The 22,595-nt window shown below is 36.6% G+C and overlaps 1 protein-coding gene and 1 non-coding gene across 4 annotated transcripts in view; one reads left to right on the forward strand and one right to left on the reverse strand.

Annotated features, from left to right (window-relative positions):
• The window catches only part of Zfr (zinc finger RNA binding protein), a 66,559-nt gene that overhangs the window by 5,144 nt on the left and 38,820 nt on the right, over positions 1–22,595 (reverse strand). For all 3 annotated transcript variants that reach the window (XM_057789525.1, XM_057789526.1, XM_057789527.1), the window contains 6 exons: positions 19,623–19,785; positions 17,936–18,141; positions 16,640–16,790; positions 12,352–12,493; positions 7,566–7,663; positions 6,623–6,718 (listed from right to left, as the gene is read on the reverse strand). In XM_057789525.1, coding sequence (XP_057645508.1) covers positions 6,623–6,718; positions 7,566–7,663; positions 12,352–12,493; positions 16,640–16,790; positions 17,936–18,141; positions 19,623–19,785 — 856 coding nt within the window. The remainder of the gene's footprint in view (positions 1–6,622; positions 6,719–7,565; positions 7,664–12,351; positions 12,494–16,639; positions 16,791–17,935; positions 18,142–19,622; positions 19,786–22,595) is intronic.
• Positions 21,030–21,135, forward strand: LOC130887695 (U6 spliceosomal RNA). The gene has a single exon (XR_009058390.1). It is a non-coding gene; the product is annotated as a U6 spliceosomal RNA (small nuclear RNA).

Consider the following 22,595-nt stretch of genomic DNA (forward strand, 5'->3'; position numbering starts at 1 on the left):
GAGCTAACACCTCACTAAAAACCTCTAAATTGAGGGAAGAATGGATCGTGCCACAAGACATTTTCCTAAAAGTAAAAGATCTCTTCTGACCTTTCTGGAGATAGAAGCAGAGAATTTGTAATCCTGGAGTCCTGGTGGAAACCAGCCTTTAGAGCACAGAGTATGTACACTTTACCAACATCTATTGACTAACAATAAAACATTTTAAAGGGTAGATTAAAACAGTCTTTCAAATTGTACTTCTTTCTACAAGCAGTCCTTAAAGAATAACTCACAAGGGGAAGAATAAGGAGAGATATTTTAAAAAGGTTCAACATTGACTAAATAAACTGTGGGACATATGAACTGTGGAATTAAGCCCCGATAAAGAATGCTAGTCTATCATTTCCAACAACACGGACAGAACCAGTCATCACATCATGTGAAAACATGCCATTCACAAACACTCTATGATCCCACAACAGAAGAGTGGCAAAGCCTAGCAAGTGTAGTGATAGTTCATTTGTGTTTTAATAAATGAAGCTTCCCTGAAGATCAGAGAGTAAAACAGCTGTACTGATTGGCCTTACAGACCAGGCAGTGGTGACACACACCTTTAATCCCAAAAGCCACACAGTTTGTCATAGAAACTGGGTGGTAGTGGTGCACGCCTTTAGTCCCAGCACTAGAGAGGAACACAAGACAGGAGGAGACAGCTCCCACACACAGTCTCAATCTGAGATTCTTGGAGGCAGAATCACCATTTCGGACTGAGGTAGAGTTAAGAGACAGTGGCTGGCTGTTTTGCTTTTCGGACCTTCAGGTTGAACCGCACTATCAGTCTCTAGGTTTTATTAATTGTGCTACAGGAAATATGTGGAGGTGGTAAGACAGCTAATGGCCATAATCTATGCTCTGTGGCACAACAGGGTGACAATGCTTAACAAAAATTAGTCATAAACTTCTTTTTGGGGGTTGTGTTAGGTACTGAGGTTCAAACCCAGAAACTTGCATTCTTGACAAGTGCTCTAATGTGAACTACATGTCTAAGTTGTAACTGTTTTATTTCTAAGTAGCTGCTAGAAGACTTTAAATGTTTCCAGCATTAAAAAAAAACTGATAAATGTTTGAAGTGATAAACATATCAATGATACGAAAAACCATTACACAGTAATTGTATTTAAATGTACCACTGTACCTAATAAAAATGCAATTATGTCAACTACATATATCAAAAATAGACGGGAAGTGCCGGGCGGTGGTGGCGCACGCCTTTAATCCCAGCACTTGGGAGGCAGAGGCAGGTGAATCTCTGTGAGTTCGAGACCAGCCTGGTCTACAAGAGCTAGTTCCGGGGGGAAAAAAAAAAAAAAAAAAGATGGGAAGAAATTTGCAAGACATCTTATACTCATGTAAAGAATATGAAACATCTGTTTTGTATAGACTTTACATGACAATTATGCATTAAAACAGTTTATTAATAACAAACGTACCCCCTTTGGTACAAATGTTGACGTGGAGACTGCGTACGCAGGGGCAAATTTTGCATGGGAACTCTTTATTATTTCTGTGAACGAGCCTGTTGTTAGTAGTAAAATCTAATAAACATTAAAAAACCTGTCTGGATTGAGTTTAATATCTAAGCATGATAATATAATTTAAAGTTTCAGATTATAAAAAATTCAATGAAGCCAATAAAATGAAGTCAAAGTTCAGATAAACAAGAAGATTCAGGGATACTATACCAAGCTAAAATTCTTTTTATTTATTTATTTTTTTGGTTTTTTGAGACAGGGTTTCTCTGTGGCTTTGGAGCCTGTCCTGGAACTAGCTCTGTAGACCAGGCTGGTCTCAAACTCACAAAGATCCACCTGCCTCTGCCTCCCGAGTGCTGGGATTAAAGGCGTGCGCCACCATCGCCTGGCCAAGCTAAAATTCTAAACATTATGGAATTGTGATGGTTTGAATAGGAATGGCCCCATGGACTCATAATTTGAGTATTTGGTCCCCAGATGGTAAAACTGGGAAAGGTTAGGAGGTGTGGCCTTGTTAAAGAGGTGGATCACTGAGAGTAGGCTTTGAGGTTTCAAAAGCTCATGTCATTCCCAGTTAGCTCTGTATCTTGCTTATGGATCAGAATTCCTTAGTACTATTCTAGTACCATACCCATCTGCCACCATGCTCCCAAACATGAAAGTATGGACTGAGTTCCCAGTAAACTCTTGGATCAGTTGTCTTGGTCATGGTGTCTCTCCGAGGCAACAGAAAAGTAACCAGAGTTGGTACAGAGTGGGCTATTATTGTTCTGTAAAAGCCCAATTCTCGGTTTCTGGAGTAATATGGAAGACTTTAGACTAGGAAAGTAGTTGAATGCTATAAGAAGAACTTAAGGGGCCACCCTAGGAGAAGCCTGGAAGACAATAGTGCTGAGAGTCATATGGATAGGACTATGGAGGCCCAGTTCAAGAGGTCTTTGAGGCGGGCAATAATAGCACTTTGATGGTTTGGCAAAGAACATGGCTGTTTTTGCCCTTTCCGTAAGAATCAGCCTAAGACTAAACTGAAGAGTTTAAGACTAATTTCAATGGCAGAGGAAATTTCAAGACAGGCTAATGCTGACTCTATCATGTAGTTATTAGTTACCACTCTTATGTAGGTCTACAATTTAAAGAGCACCAGGAAATGTTATGTTGGAGCCTTAGATGTGCTGAAAGAGACAAGGAGAAATGGAATTAAGTGAGTGAGGTTCTCAGAGCCAGACCCCACCCAGCTAATCCTGCAATTTGTAAAAAGAAATGGCTCAAGGGAGTGGTTCCCAACCTTCCTACTGCTTCAAACCCACAAAATTATTTTTGGTACTTCATAATTTTTCTACTGTTATGAATCATAATATAAATATTTGATAGGCAGGACATCTGATGTGACTCTGTGAAAGGCTATTTATTTATTTATTTATTTATTTATTTATTTATTTATTTGTTATGTGTACAGCATTCCTTCCATGTGTGCCCGCAAGCCAGAAGGGGGCGTCAGGTCTCATTATAGATGGCTGTGAGCCACCATGTGGTTGCTGGGAATTGAACTCAGGACCTCTGGAAGAGCAGTCAGTGCTCTTAACCACTGAGCCATCTCTCCAGCCCAAAAGGTTTTTTTTTTTTGACCCCAAAAGGAGTGGCAACCTATAGGCTGAGAACCACTGGATTAAGGAATTACCTGTTCCAAATAACAAAGGAAAGCTTATGCAAATGTAATTCAAGGAGAGGACCAGGTTCCATCCCAAGCAGGCAGAAGAATTTGGCAGCATTGCCACATGATTCTAGGTTCAGAATCATAAAGGATACAACAGTACAGGGTTATGTGATGTGGAATAGAATTTAACTATGTTAACATGTGTTGCTGTTAACCTCGCCTGCCTAAGGCACTTGATTGGTCTAATAAGAAATCAAACAGCCAATGGCTAGGCAGAAGAGGGATAGACCTGGGAGTGAGGGGAGAGGAGAAGAGCTAGAAGAGAGAAAAGGGCAGCCAGCTGGGGGTCAGTAGGTCAGCTAGAAGGAAGAAAAAAAGCAGGACTGACAGTACATAGATGTGGTAAATGAGCCTCAGAGCAGCACATAGATGAATAAAAATGAATTAATTTAAGTTTAAAAAAGCTAGGTAGAAACAAATCTAAGCTAAGGCCAAGCACTCTAAATAGTAAGTCTCTGTGACATGATTTGGGAGCAGGGAGTACAAGAAAGCAGGTTACAGTTGTGGAATCTTCTTCCTTCACAGCTAATGAAAGTCACTGAGGCCAGGTAAATGGCAGAGGAATCCCTGCACGAAGGCTCAGAGAGGACTCGGCATAAAGGTGTGGGGTTTCTACCAAGGACATCTATAGACAGGGAGTGAAACCACGCCAAGAGAGTGAAGTCTGCTGCAGTCCACGAAGCTGGAAGAGAGAAGCAACCTGTGCCTTTAGCATCAGTCAGAGATATAGGATTTGGAATTTGCATCACTGAGTCTCACTTTGGTTCAGATTTCTTCTTTATGCCTCCTTCCTCCCTTTTGGAAAGGTTCTGATATTCTGTGCCACTTATATTGGAAGTATGTAACTTGCTTTTGGCTCAGTGGTTAAGAGCACTGCTTGTTCTTCCAAGGTTCTAAGTTCAATTCCCAGCAACCATATGTTGGCTCACAACCATCTGTAATGAGATCTGGAGCCCTCTCGAGGAAGAGACCTGGTCCTCATCAACTTAGACCATGAAACCCAATATATGGAAAGTTCAATAGAACCACCATATACAGGTTGCCCATGCATACTTCAGCATTGCCAAAGGCATACATTTCATTTCAACTTGCATTTTGCTTTTGCTTTTACAGGAAGTTATAACTAAGAGACTGCCTAGAGTCTTCAGAAGAGACTTTAAATTTCTAAAACTGTCGAGACCTGTGAAAGAATCTTTTGAAGTTTGACTAAATTCATTTTGTACTGTGGTATCACACGTCCATGTTGGCTGGTTCCCATTCGGCAGAACTCTTTTGTGAAGGGTCAGGAAGTATCATTTTGACAGAGGTGTGTCATTGGGGGTGGGCTTTGAGTTTTCAAAAGCCCATGCGCGTTCGCTCTCGCTCGCGCTCTCTCTCTCTCCTTGTTGGTTGTTGTCTCAACACAGAGGCTCTCACCTACTGTTCTCGCATCATGTCTGCCTGCCTGCTAATTACTAACTCTTCTGAAAGTGAAGTTGAGTCCCTACTTCAATAAATTCTTTCTTCGATAAATTGCCTGGTCATGGTGTCTCTTTCATAGCAATAGAAAAGTAACTAAGACAAGAACTAATAAATAGCAAAAAAAACAAAACAAACAAACAACAACAAAAAAAAGGTAAAAATCAAATTAAGTCCTCAAACCCTGCCTATCACATAGGAAAGTGGCAAAAGATGAAAACAGAAAAGATAATAGCTATGTCAGACAAAAGTGACGCAACAATAGGATAACTGCTTCTAGAGATGATATTAATCAGACATAACAGAAAGCTGTTTTCCTTCCTTGGGTTAAAAAAAAATTCTTTGGGACAAAAAGTGTCTCAGAAAATACACAGCTACATTCATCTTTGATTCATTTATGTATTTTTGTTTCATTGGGCTTTTTTGACATAGGGTCTTAAAATGTAACTTACAATTCCCTGCTTCAAGCTTCCCTAGGGCTGTGACTACTACCTGGATTCTATTCATAATTTAAAGATTTAACCACACGAGTAACAAACACATGTATCCCTCCTTCCTTTCCCAATAAAAATGAAACACTATAGCTCTTTATCCTAATTATTTCTCCCACTTACCTTAGAAATTATCACTAAAACTTGGGACACACCCTTCTAGGAATTTTTGCAGTATAGTAAGTATGTAATTTGTAGCTCTAATATATATATATATATATATATATAATTTATAAGGGAAAAAATTTGACCCCTACAAGCCTTAAGTCCAAACTTCAGGCTTTTGTTTGGTTTTTCCAGATAGGGTTTCTCTGTGTAGCCTTGGCTGTCCTGGAACTAGCTCTGAAGACCGGGGGGCCTCAAACTCAACAGACATCAACCCGCCTCTGCCTCCCGAGTGCGGGGAGTAAAGGCATGGGCCACAAGGAATGTCCAGTCTAAAGCATGGAATTCTTAAACACAGAGAGAAACAAGAATAAAACAATTAGAAATAAATAAAAGATAACCTTGGCACTTCCCTCCCTTTATTTTCTCAATAGAGGGTTTCTCTGTAACTGCCCTAGCTGTCCTTGACCTCATTTTGTAGACCAGGCTGTCCTCAAACTCACAGAGATCCACCTGCCTCTGCTTCCTGAGTGCTGAGACTAAAGGCATAAGCTACCACCCCTGGTAACCTTGGCTATTTAACTTTTAATAACCTAACTTTGAAATCAACAGGTTAAATTTTATTTCTGAACAAATTTCTATCTGAATTTTTACTACTCAAGAACAGTTAGTCTTAAACAAAGGCATTGGATTTTTTTTATGTTTGTTTAAGACGAGCTCTCATACTTATAGCTCATTACCTCATTTCCTTGAGAAAGGGTCTCTCTGAACCTAAAGTTAAGCTAGTAGCTAGCAATGTTCCTGTCTTGGCCAGCACAATACTAAGGTTAAAAGTGTGTGTATACCATGCCCAATATTTTATGTGAGTTCTGGGACTTGTTATTAGGCTCTCAAGCTTGCACAGCTGAGCTGTCACTCAGTCCATTAAATTCTATTTTCTTTATAATTTTGCAAACCATCTTTAAAAAAAAAAAATAACCATTTACTCACTCACCGATTCATTGTGTGTCTTCCTACTTCTCTATGTGCCATGGTGTACATATTAAGACCAAAGGACAATCTTTAGGAGTCAGTTCTCTTCTTGTACCATATGGGTTATAGGGATGGAACTCAAGTTTTCAGGCTTGGTGGCAAAGGCCCTTACTCATTAAGTTATCTTACCAGCCCAAGCATAATTTCTTAATTATTAATCCTAAAACAATAAATATTCTCAAATCCCCAGGAATTGTCATCAGACCATAAAAATATGATATGTAAATGAAAATGTAGGGCCAGAGGACAAAGAGTAAATAAAGAAGACCTTTCTCATCTTTCATATGGTGCTGTCATAAGCTACTTACCCAGCTGGGAAAGTCAGACCAAGTTGGAACTCGCTGACAAAGGTCTCGGAGAATACGTATGATAATCACACAGGACTGTAGGCCATTAGCTCTAGCCTTGAGGGCAACACAAAAACCAACTGAATTAATCTTAGAAATACCAGAAACATCCCTTGATGAAAAAAAGTTAAAATACCACTGTTCAATGGAAGCTCAGATTAAAAATAAAAATAATTACATTTAAGTTGGGGTCAATGAGCTGCCATTTACAGCAGTATTTTATGCCAGAGTTAGTATTTAAAAGCTAGTATTTAGGTCAAAGTAAACAGATTATACAAGAATAATATTTCTTGATCCCCTGTGAACCTTGACCTGTGTTCATACAAAACAGTAAACTGAAAAAAAAAAAAAATTCTGCCTAAATTAGAAATAAAAAGGAAAAGTAAAGAGCTAAAAAGTTTGTCTAGGGACTGGAAGGTTAAGGAGATCTGTTTGGTTTCCTGTCTGTGCCTTTGCATGTCTGCAAAGTCACTAAACCAAGCAGTTGCTTCCTCACCTTTCATTCCCTACACTCATTAACTTAGAGAAAGAGGGGAAAATCTTAAAACTATACACAAAGCTTTAAACACATATTCCATTATTTAAAGCAAAGTTAATCTGCAGCCTTATGGAATATAATATATATACAAAAATACGTGATCTTCCTGAAGAAGTCAACTTCAAATATAGCCACTAAAAATAAAAACCCCGGAGTACAAACATCCCCCAAGCCTGCTTATTGTCAAATTAATAGTAACTGCAAAATGCAGATCTTTATACTCAGCTTTCTAGGATACCTTATTTTCTGAGATTTAATTTAAAAGTGTTGCTTAGGCAATCTTTTGAAATGTTTAAGCATAGTTAAACATGTACTGAACTACTCTCTCATAAGGCTACAAGAAAAAAGTAAAATGATGTTCCGAACCTGGAACCACTTAGCGTGGCGTAGAGCAGCCAGAGCGTCAAGGCATTTTTGCCTGTCCAAGACGTCCGGTGGGTCTTTCACCATACCCGAGGTTACATCTAAAATGGATTGAATTGGCAAAATGCAGTGAGGAATGGGTGTTTGACCAGGTGAGCAAGACACTTTCTTAAAGTAGCATCAGTGTCACGTGAGCCATTTGAGAGTTTTTCCAGTTTAATTCATCCAGGGAGTAACTTTCAACAAATTTATATAATACAATATGAAGAACAAAAGGAGAATTAAGATAAACTCTTCAGTGATATAATTTTCTGGAAATAGGAACCTTACTCACCAAAATGAAATCTAAAGGAAAGATTATTGGACACAGCGCACCAGCACAAAGAAGACAAAGACAAAAGGGAACACAAAAATCCACCTTAAATGGGAAGGTACAATAAACTACCATGTTGGTCAAGTATTCTAGGTTATTCTTGGGCTAATTTAAGAAAACTTAAAATAAATATGAATATCAATATAACAATTACAAAAAAAAAAACCAAAACAAACAAAAAAAAACCCCAAAAAACCAAAGGACCAAAATGAGATTTAGTTCCATGAGAATTCAATTCTTTATGTTCAACAGGAGAATTTTAGTATGTTATAAGGAAATATGAAATGCTTTCTAAAATGAAAAGTTTTTGTTAAAAGTATTCCAAACAGTAATCAGAGAGAAACAATGAGTAAAGCAGAGAAAGGCTACAGAAACTAGCACAGTAAAATACAATTAAAGTACAGAAAAGAAGCCATGAGCAGAATACTTTGATGGTAAATACGTAGGGTCTTTTTAAATTGGTTAAAATGTGTTACGTTAATAAAGCTTGAGAAAATGGGAAATTAAATTAGGACAAGAAATTAACTTTACATTAACAAAGACCAGTTTACATTAATAAATCATTCACAAAAGTGAAGATCTAAAGGCCAGCTATATGTTTATCTGAAGTATCTATAAAATGTGAAGAAGATAATAAATTTGCTGGTCAAACATATAACCAAATAATAACTACTTCAATCTAATTCACAGTTGTTATCAACTTTGTAGTATATTTTGCTTTTCTGATTTGTCTTTAGCTCAGGCTGGCCTTGAAACCATGGTTTATCCTCTTCCCTTAGTCTCTGAGAGCTGGGATTAAAAGTATGATCCATTGTGCCTAGTTTATAGTGTAATTTTTTTAAATACAGGAAAATTAATCTGTTTAATATAAGCAGTAACTAGAGAGCAACCATGACACATTTAGGAAACAATAATTTACTGAGTATTTCACATGACTATGAGTGAGAAAAGAAGAAATATAAACTAGTAAGTTCTGTAAGTCTGGGTTAAGTGCTTTTTTTTTTGGTCTTATAAGAATTTAGAAATCAATTTCATTAAAATTTATTTATTTATTTATTTTGGTTTTTTGAGACAGGGTTTCTCTGTGGCTTTGGAGCCTGTCCTGGAACTAGTTCTTATAGACCAGGCTGGTCTTGAACTCACAGAGATTCACCTGTCTCTGCCTCCCAAGTGCTGGGATTAAAGGCGTGCGCCACCACCGCCTGGCTAAAATTTATTTTTTAATTAGGCGTTTTTGTGGGTTCCCAGAGAGTCCAGAAGGCATCAGATGCCCTGTGCCAGGGCCAGGAGTCTAGGTGGTTGTGGGTTGCCAAACCCTGAGCGCTAGGAATTGAACTGGGGTCTTCTACAAGAACAACAAATGCTCTTACTCAATGAGTCATCTCTCTGGCCCAGTAATTTAGAAGTCTTAGGAGGTAAGTTGTCATTCTTATGAATAGATGAAACATGTAAGTTATCTAAAAAAAAAAAAAAAAAAAAAAAAATGAGATAAGGAAAAAGGACAAAGAAAGGATAGATAACTACCCTGAAAAAGGAAAAAAAATCCACCTCAACTACTTCCACTTTCCACAACATGAAGACTAGGCAGAAAGACCTCTGTCTACTGCTCTATTTATAGTATGTTAAAGCCAGAATGTAAACAGACGACTATGGTCAATGTAAAGTTTCTAAATCTACTGTATTTCAGAATCTTACATAATTCTTCCAATAACTTTTTGCATGAAATTGTAACCTACAATAGAAATTCAGTGATGCCAGAACACTTATTACAAGTTAAAAACAAATAAGAGGCATTAAGTAGGAAATTTTTGTTAAATTTGGAGTGTGGATTTTTGTACCCATTTTTATATTTTAAGTAGATTAACCCCTTAGATATATCGTGCTAAAATCATATTTGTTCCCTAACAGTCAATGAAACAAAACAAAAACCTGTTAATTTATTAAAAAAAAAATACAAATTCTTTTCCTACATGAATGTATTTCACAAATTTTAAGGGGTTAATCACCAATTAGAAGACATGCTGTGTCCACACTATTTTATGATTAAAAGTTAATGGGAATATATTAATTTCAATTAACATTTGTTATGTAAAATATAATTCACCCAACTATTTAAAAACTAGTGTGAACACTGCTCAATTCTAGAAAAGACAAAAGACAAACAAAATAGCCACACAAAGGACAAAAAAAATGCCAGACTCTGCATCCAAAATCCCCCCTTCATCAAATGGCAGATGTGACACTGAGCTTTTGAAAACCTTGGTCAAAAATCCTTCCGATGTCTTGGCAGCAACCCCTGACAGGAATCAATCCCTTCTGCTAGAAGGCTTTGGACCGGGCCTGATAAGCTACAGGTAGAAAAAAAACACACACAATACTTGATTTGCTGCAGAAAAAAATTCTGTAGCAATGGTTAGAGCATTCTGAACATTTCAAGCTTAAAGTCAATTAAATGTTTACTGTATGTTAACTGTCAAACACAATACCAGAAAAGACATCTGTCGTGTGTTTAACAGTTATTTCGACAATTTAGTTATTTCTTTTATTAAATGATTTTTCATATCAAACAGGACCACTACATATTAAAGAAGCTATCACACTATGTGGAAATATAATAGTTGAATCTCATGATTTACAATGTTCTTCCGGCAAAGCCTTCCTTACACCCTGTACTAACTCCCCAAAGCAAGCTAAAGGCTTTAAATGATTTGAAGACACAGAGCACCGGGAGCTGCAGTGAGAGAGAATACATACCGATATTCTGCAGCTAGAAAGAAGCAATCTTCATGACAAAGCTAAAAACATGGGTTTACTGCAGTCATCTGCAGCAAAAAACACTCTTAACAATGTTTCCACACTTTTGTATATCCAACTTTCCAGCTCAGTGCCTTGAAGCAAAATCTTTCAATTTCAGGCTGACCATTTTCCTCATGATCATATTTGTAAAATTCAGAACAGTAATTCTACCTCAGTCTGGGTCAGACAAAAATATAATTTTGTTTCCTTTAGAAGGCATGTTAAAGGATTTACTACAATAGGACTCTATTAACTTATAAAATGGCTTGATAATGAACTGAGGCTAAATACACAGAAACATTCTGAAATAAAGTTAAATGGTTACATAAGCATAATTTTACATTAAATATAGCAACATTATTTTATAAAACATATGAGATTTTTAAAAACCTAAGTAAAGGATCATATGCTACATACAACTTGGTCAAATTGTCTCAAAGAGCTATTTTCTTCAACAACACAGAGAGCTAGACCTTCGAGGGGAATTCATGCTCACAGCAATGATCCTTTACATAAAGTTCAAATAATTTTTTAGGATGAAAAGCTTAAGGTACAATATTTAAAAATCCTAATATGGTGTAAATATGAAATATACAAAATCAGACACTCCTCCAAATGAAAATTTGACTAAAATAATCTTTTCTTGGGCTATGAAAAGCCCAGTTTCTTAAAAATAATCATTTTGCCTTATTAATACTTTTTCTCCTCAACCTGTACTAAAAACAGACACTGTAAAATTTAATTCCATTTCCAACAACTTAAGATGGATAAAAACAACATGAAAGGAAACAAAGTAAATTTTATCTGACCCATAAAACAAGAGAACCAACATTACTGCAGACACTGATCATGCTTTTGGCTTAAACGCTTTGGAAGCTTTGAAAATGTTACAGAACAGTCCCTAAAGCAACATTGCTGGCACCATTAAGAGTTTCATGTTCTACAAATGCAAATTCAGTTAAAAAACAAAAACAAAACAAGACCCTGAACTGTACTGTAACTCACTTATCCACATCATTTGTTAAGAGCTCTAGGATGATACGGAGGTCAAGTGCCCAAATCCGTGTGCATTAGCATGTTCTGCATTGATAAAGTACGCAAAACTGAGCAACCTCAGAGAACTAGAAATATTTACTTCAGGATAGGCCAGATCCATGACTACATACATAACAATTTTAAGTAAATGTTGTAGATAGTTTGCCAATTTGTGAAACTTTATTAATCAAGACAAGGCAAGACCAAGATTGTCTTAGCAAAAGTTAAATTGTGGCCCCAAGTTATTAACAAGCATTAAAACTTTTTTCTATGTATTGACCATGCAAAAAACAATTTTTTGAAGTTTTTTTTCCAGAAATCTGAGGTTTGCAAGAAAAGAAAGGAAAAAAAAAATATATCAAGAAAACCAATTACAGGATGTTTTCTATAACAGCACATCACTAAGAAGAGCACTCACTTTGTTAGAAATAATCTAAAGCAAAACTAATTGCTGAGTAAGTTAAATCTACCAAATTCATATGTAATGCCAGCATGTTGCCTTCTAGGGCTTAATGCCATCAAAGGATAGGTAAATGGAAAACAAAAAGTTAATACAAAAGTAGAACGTTTAATTGGCTTTCCAACCTCCTTCCCTCATGTTCTCTTCTCGAATAATTGGAGATGTCAAGGTGATAGTAACTTGCATTTTGGGCTCCACACACGAGTTCAAAATTATTGCTGCTTCAGATACAGCACATTTTATGTCATACTTCTCAGGACTTATAACCTATGTAATAAAGATTATAAGAAATTAGTTGACTCTTTTGCATTAAAAGACAAATATAGCTTTATTGTGGCTTTTATTACATTTACCTTTCTACAAATACTGGATTCTATTCCCTCTAAAGAAACACGACAGACTAATCACCCATACCATTATTAATCTCTTGCCTTTCCTTAGTTTCAGAATTCTTTGTGGAACTAATATTTTCCACTATTTTCAAACTTTTCTATTGATTAATATTTACGTTTGGTATTTTTTTTTTCTTTTTTTTTTTCCGAGACAGGGTTTCTCTGTGGTTTTGGAGCCTGTCCTGGAACTAGCTCTTGTAGACCAGGCTGGTCTCGAACTCACAGAGATCCGCCTGCCTCTGCCTCCCAAGTGCTGGGATTAAAGGCGTGCGCCACCACCGCCCGGCTTACGTTTGGTATTTTGCCTGCCTGCATGTATGTCTGTGTACCATGCGCATGTCTGGTGCCCACAGAGGAAGGAAGAGGCTCGGATCCTTTTGGAACTGTTATTACAGATGGCTGTGAATCACCATGTGGGTGTTCTTAATCAATCACCCCATTACTTTAATAGGAGTTATTTGTACATGTGTATGCATGTCTTCTTTAACCCATGAATTAAAAGAAAAAACTACTGCCATCATTTATCTCATATATTTACAGACTTTCAAGGGAAATAAAATATGTATGACACCTCAAGGAGCCTGATTCAACAACCATTCCCATAGTTCATTCTCTGCAACTTGTTAATTTATTGCTTACCCAGAAGCAGTCAGTAACAGATCTACTGTAATTTGGTAGGCATGAATTTACTTCCAGTTTATATGAACAAATTAAGTCTCTATATAGACATTACAGGTGGAGCAAATATATCTCAGTTGATAAACCACTTGGTGTGTGAAAGGCTCTGGGTTTGAACCCCAGGACCTGCCCACCCCCACCACTGAGAACAAGACAGAAACATGAAATTTTTATATATTACTATTTAGGCTCAAATTGTACATTACTTTTTACTTGTGATATCATACTCGACACAAAGTTGCTGGAGAATTAACTTAAAAGCCAAAACCAAAAAACCACCACCAACCAAAAAAGACACCTCAATTTATTATGTGTGCACGCACATGCTTACACATACCACTGTGCATGAGTGGAGCCAGAGGACGACTTGCAGTAGTTCTTTCCACCAATTGGGTCCTGGGGAGTGTGAACTCAGCCATCAGACTTGGCAGCAACTCTGAGCAACCTCACCAGCCCCCTAGATTAACTTTTTAAGTACTTAACAATACTATATAAATGTTAATGACAATGATTAATTTGCTTTATTTTACTTGTTTATGTACACAGTTAAGAGCAAGTAATCTGCAAAGTAGTTTGTTTTTCATTAACTATTAATTATTTATCACTTTTTAATTGCTTTCTTTCTTTTTTTATTTTTGTTTATTCAAGACAGGGTTTCTCTGTGTAACAGCTCTGGCTATCCTGAAACTTGCTTTACAGGTTAGGCTTGCCTTGAACTCAGAGATCCACCTGCCTCTGCCTTCCAAGTGCTGGGATTAAAGGCATGTGCCGCCGCCACCCAGCACTTCCTATTTTAAAAAAAGATTTTATGTGTGTGAGTGTTTTGCTTGCATATTATCTGCACCACATGCATGTCTGGTACTTGCGAGGTTAGAGAGGGTGAAGGATTCCCTGGAACTGGAGTTCTGGCTGGTTGTGAGCAGACAAAGGGTACTGGGACTCAAACTCAGGCCCTCTGCAAGAACGATACTCTTAACTACTAAGACATCTCAACAGCCCCTCCCTAAAAAACCACGTTGTTCTTTCTATACCATGTTTGCATGCGTGTGATGTGAGTGCATATGGCATACACATACCACAACATGAATGAGTCGGAAGACAATGTTAGGAAATTGTCTCTTTTCTTTCCACAGCTTCTGGGAATCAGACTCCAGACATCAGGCTCTGGAGGCAAACATTTTACCCACTGAGCTATATGGATGGCTACTTAAAAAAAAAGTCTTTCTTTAAGTATAAATAAGTGCCTATTAGCATATCAAGTTATTACTTAAAATTTTTATGTTTTGTTTTTTCCCTCCCTAAAGCTTACTGGCCACTGTCATGCCCTACATCACTGTCCCACTCATACCAAAACAGAAGTGAGAAGAAATTCAATGCTAATTCTACTGGCCCCTAATATTTGGAAAGATTCATTTTAATTCTGGAAACAATGCTAATATGAAAGAAACCAAACCAAAGCAAAACACTAGGTGCCAATGCTACGTTCAATATGGCTTAAATTCAACAGGACATCTCGTTTTTTTGTTTTCTATTGTTCTACTCTGGTCAAGTACAATTCTGTATTAGTAATGTAAAATTCAGGAAAATCTCAATCCCTAAATTTAAATGTCTAATTAGATTGCAATGTTTTAGAAGACTGATTGCAAATGACTCAAGAAAACATTACTTAAACCTTGGTCATGCTTACTTTTTGAGACAAGACCTCATGCAGCCCAGGTTGGGCTCAACCTCTATAGGTAGCCAACTACAACCCTGACCCGATGATCTTTCTGCCTCCCACTCCTTATGTGTTGGATTAGAGCATATTCAATTTCTGAAATCTCATCTTTAGAAAAAGTTTTGTTTTTAGAGAACCAAAAAGAGGATGCTCTATTACTTGTACTTGTGACAACTCTGTGGAGTAGTCCTCTCCTCCACTGTCATGTTATATGTTGTGTGGGTTTTGTTTCCAGGGTTGAAAGTACTTTTACCTTCTCTACTATCTTGCTGCGAGACAAAGTATTTCCTACCATTATAAATATTTAGAAAACTGAAGATACAGTAATCACCCCTTCATCTATGGTCGTATTTCCCATATCTTGTACTTATCTGTTCAATTACAATTAGAAAATATTAAATGGGAAGTCACACAAATAAGCAATTCACACATCTTGAACTGTATGCTGATTGGAATACCATGATTAAATCTAAAGCTGTATTTCTCAGTCTGACCTGCTTTGTGAATCATCCCTTTTCCAATCCACTATCTGTTCATTATTTCCTAACTGAATCAGCTGTCATGATACAGCATGTGAGTGATGATGGCACTCAACTACAACACAGAGAACTTCAGTAAAAATGTTAAAGTTCTCGCGTTGAGGAATGATGAGCTGGGGAATGCTGCCTGGTGGTATAGCACACGTTTAGCACGCATAAGGTCTTGGGTTTATAGACAATACTCCCCTAGTGGCAGGGATGTGGACATGCTGAGGTTGTTGCTAGTAAGATATATGGTAGAGAATTTTTCATTAATCTACTATGTTTAATTATAAATATTTGCATAATTTATTTGCACTTTATCCCAGGAAAGAGTAGAAAAAACATGACATATATACTGTCTGAGGTTTCAGGTATCCTAGGGGCTTCAGGGACTGTCCAGACATCTTTTCAATGGTACAGAGCAACTACTGTATTAATAATAAAACCAGACAAATTCAAGTAAGATACATTCTTATTATATCAAAAGCATGCATTCAACTAAGAGATTCATAAACTAAAAAGTAAATAAGTCAAACTTGCCATATATAAGCTTTTAATTTCCTTACTATTTATTTTTTTAATTTTAATTTTGTTTTAAAAATCAGGTCAGTCAAGATAATCAATGGGTTTTAAAAGGCACTTGCTGCCAAGGCTGATGATCTGACTTGATTCCTGGAACCCACACAGTCGGAGGAGAGAAGTGAAGTATATATTGTGTCCTCTGACTACTATACACACACCCCATGATGTGTACACACACACTAAATAAAATGGAAAAAATATATTCTTTGCTATGTCTTCTCAGTAGTCCAATTTTGGAAAAACTGGGCATATGCTGAATTTTTCCATTTAAAATAAATTAGTAAGATGGCATCCTGCCAAATTACAAGCACTGCAAAACCCCTAAAAGATGAAGAAGAAAACCATTTCATCAGTTTGCACAAATAAGAGAAAGGTGGAAAAAAAGTAGCCAATCTCTTCATTATGAAAGCCAAGCCAAAAATTAAAAGGCTGGCTGAGGTTTAAATTGAAGCACAGTTAGTTAGTCCTGCCAAAAACTTCTGATCTGGACAAAGGGTAAATTTAACATTTCCATGATACTTACAGCAAGCTGTTTGGGTAGGTTTTCTGCAATACGACTTAATAATGTCTTTGAAGGTTTTTCTGAGCACAGCAAAACAAGGTTGACATTTCTATCTCCTCGGAGGAGTAATCCTTTTGCCAGTACTCCCACTCGCAACACCCCTTTCAGAGCTCTGTATCAAAATCAACTTACATTAAAATATGCTATTTCTCAACAAGAACTATAATTTCCTTCAAGTATAATATTAAACTAGATGACTTCTGCACTAGTGAAAACTATTTTAAACTATATATCATTTAGATAAACAACATACACTAAAAATAAAACAACATTAATAGATGGCTCAGTGATTAAGAGTGATCGTTCGTGAGGAACAGAGTGCAAATCCCAATACCCACATAGCAAGCTGTATTTGGCAGAATCTGATTCTTTAGCTCCATGGGGCTAGACACCTTCTTCTGGTTTCCAATGCACATATATACATATACTCACACAGATATAAATAAAAACATTTTTAAAAATCAAAAACTGTATCAAGGTCTAAGTTGGCAAAGAGACAACTAAAACAAATACTGTCTATCTTACAGAATCTTAAAAGAATAGCACAGGCTGGTTTCAAACTTGATAATCCTCTTGCTTCTACTTTCTGTGTTCTAGGTTTTAACTGTGGGCCCAAACCCATAGCCCTTGTGTTTTACTTTTCAAGTCAGAACTGTAAGAGAAACATTAATACAAAAAAAAAATTCCCAAATGGGAAAAAGGAAAATTAGAAAAATCACAAATATAAAAAGATGTTAAAGCTTTGCTAACTTAATGCTTTTGACCAATGTTTTTAAAAGGTACTAAAATATAGACAAAGTGGAGACAAGATGCAACACATAAATAAAAACAGAAAAGCTTAATATAACTGAAAAGTTATAAGTGCTACTTTGAAACAGATTTAGTATGTTTTGTAATAAACATTTAATAAATTTTAAAAATCAACAAAAAGCCTGGTGGTGGTAGAAATGTATGTTAAGCCTTGTACCTAAAATACAAATATAGTTAATTATTTGTGGACTAACACCAGAAACTCAGTTTCCCTGTCTCCAATTTTTATGCATATGCATATACATATGTAAATGCCTGCCATCAGTTCTGGAGCTGAAGTTACTACTGGTTGTGAGCTGCCCGATGTGAGCACCAGTAACAGAACACAGGTACTCTGAACTAGAGCAGCAAACATACTAAGCCATCTTGACAGCCCCTTAACAATCTTATTTATCTTTATAAATATAAAATGCCCGTGAAAAGGAAGTAAGTAATTTGTAAACTCACCTGTCTTTACCTCCCTCTTTTTTATCATCTCCCTCTTTGTTCTTGTTCTTCTCGTGTTCAGACAAACTGTCTGACACAAGTTTTAAAGCACGTTCAGTGATAGAAACAATTTTCTGAACTGCTTGTAACTCTTCCTCAGTTGGATAAATGGTTGCATGCTTTGTCATTACATAACGATCATCAGATGAGTCAGGGCGACGTAAGGGCTACAGAGAGAAAAGGTTACTTTTCTGAATAAAAGAAATTCTAATGTTTCAATTCAGATATAGTTACTAAGCTTTACAATAAGAAAGTCAATTAAACAAAATTCCCCTTAAGAATCTTTCCTTTTTAAAAATCTTTCCTTTTGCCAGGCGGTGGTGGCGCACGCCTTTAATCCCAGCACTCGGGAGGCAGAGGCAGGCGGATCTCTGTGAGTTCGAGACCAGCCTGGTCTACAAGAACTAGTTCCAGGACAGGCTCCAAAACCACAGAGAAACCCTGTCTTGAAAAACCAAAAAAAAAAAACAAAAAAAAACAAACAAACAAAAAAAACAAAAAAAACCCTTTCCTTTTCCTTTTTTAAAAAAGATTTATTATGTATATAGTGTTCTGTCTACAAGCCAGAAGAGGACACTATATGTCATTACAGATGGTTGTGAGTCACCATGTGGTTGCTGAGATTTGCACTCAGGACCTCTGGAAGAGCAGCCAGTGTGCTAAAACTCTGAGCTATCTCTCCAGACCCTCTGTCCCAAACAAAACTGTTATATATAGATACAGATATGCGTGTATATTTATTTGTATGTATGTATGTATGTACGCACACACACACACACACACCAAGGCTATGAAATTGCTTCTTAAATTTTGTAGTGTTATACTCAAACTTGAGAAATAGAATACGAAGTTCTCTACTACTGACCTAATCTCTCTCCTTGTAAATGCTTTTCAGTGATCTGAAACTCACTTTGTTTTTGGTAATAGTAATAAGTTTGCTTGATAATAATAATAATAATAATAATAAATAATAATGTCAGAGTTACCTCGGACATTAGAATTTTTTTCCAATCTAAGGAAAAATAAAGGCAGGAAAGTCTCTTAAATACAAAATATTTAACAAAATCTTTGCAGATGGGTGGTGGTGGCATCTGCCTTTAACTCTAACATTTGGGCGGCAGAGACATGCTGATCTCTGTGAGTTCGAGACTAGCCTCATCTACAGAGTGAGTTCCAGGACAGTCTGTCTAGAACCTTGCCGCTCCCAAAAAAACCCCCCAAAAGGAGCTCTGCACCTAGAATTTAGAAAGTATTGAAAATAAAGAGTACAAAGGAAACTTGACTAAGTTCTTATGAATAAAGACATTAGCATTAAGAATCTTTAAGAGAATGACTAGCTATAGTCAAGACAAAACTGATGACATTATTACTCAAAATCAGCTCACAAAACATCTTTTTTTTTTTTTTTAAAGATGTATTTATTTATTATGTATACAGTGTTCTGGTGCCAGCAGACCAGAAGAGGGCACCAGACTTCATTACAAATGGTTGGGAGCCACCATGTGGTTGCTGGGAATTGAACTCAGTACCTCTGGAAGAACAGGCAGTGCTCTTAACCACTGAGCCATCTCACCAGCTCCACAAAACATCTTCTAATATTGAAGGAGGATTAAATTCTCATACCCATGTAAGCAAAGCAGATACTTACTGCGGGACCCTGTGGCTGGGGAGGCATGCCTGGTCGGACTCCCAAAAGACCTAATGGGCCTGGAGGACCATGAGGATAGCCTCCATCAGGCATTCGGCGGCGATCATCCCAATGATGCTGCTCTTCCTCCATTCTTCTCCAGTACATGTCCTCTTCATAACGTCTGGTGCACAAATGATACATTAAAAACAAACAAAATAATCAGCTTAAGAACTTCCATCAATTAACAACATAAAAACCCATTTTTAAAAAGTAATCTAGCCAGCAAGACTCAGGGAGTTCCATTCCTGGGACCCAAATGAAAGGAGAGAACAGATGCCCTTTGACCTCTGCTCACAGAGTGGCACACATGCTTGTAATTATCATGACATTGGCATATATAAGAGTACAAACACAAAATGATAAAACAATACTCAAAATAACTTAGTACTAACTATTCTTCCCTTTTCTCCAATTTCTACTGTATTTTTTAATTGAGAGGTAAATGGAGCGAAAGAGACAATAAGAAAAAGACTTCATACCTCAAGAACAAAGTAGAACAGAAAACAGATACCTCAGCTTACTCTAATCATTTAAGGTAATGATTAGTAAATCCAAATATCTATAAGTAAAGGAACCCTCTTGATAATGAATTGTGTGTGTATGTACATGTGTGTGCATGTGCCATGGTGTCCGCGTGCAGGCCAGGGGACAACATCTTGTTTGTTTTTCAAGTCAGGGCTTCTCTGTAGCTTTGGAGCCTATCCTGAAACTAGCTCTTGTAGACCAGGCTGGCCTCGAACTCACAGAGATCCGCCTGCCTCTGCCTCCCACGTGCTCCCACGTGTGCCACCGCCTGGGCCAAAGGACAACCTTTAATATTGGATTCCCTCCTTCCATCTTGTTTGAGACAAAGTCTACTTTTTTTTTTCTTTTCCTGCAGAACATGCCAGACTAGCTTGCCCACAACTTCTGGGAATTCTCTAGGTATGTCTCCCATTACAGACATAGGATAGGATTACAGATATGAATCACCAGGTCCAGCTTTATATGGATTTGAGATTCAAACTTAAGCCCTCACCATTTGTATAATAACCACTTTATGCAAACCTCCATCTTCTCACCTGAGTTTTATTTAAACAGCAAAGTTCTTCATTCATGATAAAGCAGTACAAAATAAAATATTTTTTAGCTATAAAAAAGGAACAATGGTAGCAACCCACACTTTCATCATTGGATAAATACATGGGTAGTACATGGCAGATTATAACAAGTAGAAGACAAATCCTTGGCTAGAGATACCTGTGGTTCCTAGTAAGTATTGCCAAAAGAAATACAGGTTATATTGCCAACGTCCCTAGAATAACTGTGAAATCTTGTAAATCTGTCAATTCAGCAGAAATTATTTACCCAAGAAAACACTTAAGTGTGCTCGCTTCAGCAGCACATATACTAAAACTGGGACAACACAGAGAAGATAACATGGCACCTGGACAAGGACGACACGCAAATTCACAAAACATTCCCTATTAAAAACAAAAAAAAACACTTAATGAATTCAAAAGACGGTTATCTGGTATACAGCTTATTCACTGGTTAACATTTTCAGAATATTTCTGTTTTGTCTTCGTCTAGGCTAGTATAATAAATTTGTCTAAAACAATAAGTGTGTGCATACTGATCGCAATTATAAAAACTACCAATATTTTCAGGTAGTGTGTTTTAAATTCACCTGAGAATTGGGTAGAATACTTCTCTGTTATTTAAGACTTGAGAAAAAAAAAAAGAACAAGAAACAAACAAAAAACCAGCTTAAAAGTTCAAGAAAATCATGTTTAGTCCAATGGTGTGTTTGTTACTGCTAAAAATTGTTTACATCTTAAAAAACCAAAAAAACCAAAAAAAAAAAAAAAAAAAAGAAAATGTGGAAGTACTGAGAACAGATGTCCCCCCCCCAAAAAAATTGTTTGCATAATATACGGGCAGGAATTTTAATTATTGTTTATAAACTCATGCTCAGTATATGAACATTTTTCCAAACACTGAGTAGGTACTTAAGATAATCATATTTGATATGAGACTTAACTATATAATCTAGTCATAGAAAGAATTCCCAACACTTAACGACATAAATTTAAAGGAAATTATTTTTACCATATACATAAATTAATGTATTATCTATCACTAAAACCTAAAGGGAGCACATAATAAAGTGTGAGTAAGTAACTTTACAATAAAACATATAGGCTATATAAACATATACTCATATATAATACAAAGATAATAAATCTTTAAGAAAAGTTTAGCTTGGGTGTGTACACCTGTAATATCGGTATTGGGAGGAGATCACTGGGATTTGCTGCCCACCAAGTGTAGTTCTTGGGTTCATCAGAGTTTTGCCTTGAGGAAGTAAGTCAGGGAGTAAAAGGGCAGGGCACTTAATGTCGTACCCTGGCCTCTGCATACATGTGCACCAACACACATACTGCACATACACATCTTCCTACAACACACACCCATACCCAAACATCTTTGGAGACATGCATAACAAACAAAACAAAAAACAAAACAAAAAACAGACACAAAAGATCACTGTATATGCTAATCATCTAAAACTGATTTCCCTTATGAAATCTATAGAATTTATAAAGATGGAAAGTGACTCCATGGTACTGAGATGGGACAGTAAACATGGAAGACAAGCTGGGAGTGATTGTTAATGGGGCTGTGAAATTTATTTTTTTAGGGGAGTAAAATATCCCAAAACTGATAGTGATATTGCTTTACAATTCTTTGTTACAACAAAATCTTACAATTAAATTATACAGTTTAAATATAAGGTTTTTATTGGTTCTAAACAGAAGCAGCTATCAAAAAGTATTACATTTCTTCAGGAGCTACATTTTTTAAAAAACTTTATTTAAAATTATGCATGTTTGTCTGTGTTAAGAGAATGTGCACATGTGAGTTCAGGATCCCCTAGAGCCAACATTA

This window comes from Chionomys nivalis, chromosome 15 (genome assembly GCF_950005125.1).
Source record: "Chionomys nivalis chromosome 15, mChiNiv1.1, whole genome shotgun sequence".
Classification (NCBI taxonomy): Eukaryota; Metazoa; Chordata; class Mammalia; order Rodentia; family Cricetidae; genus Chionomys; species Chionomys nivalis.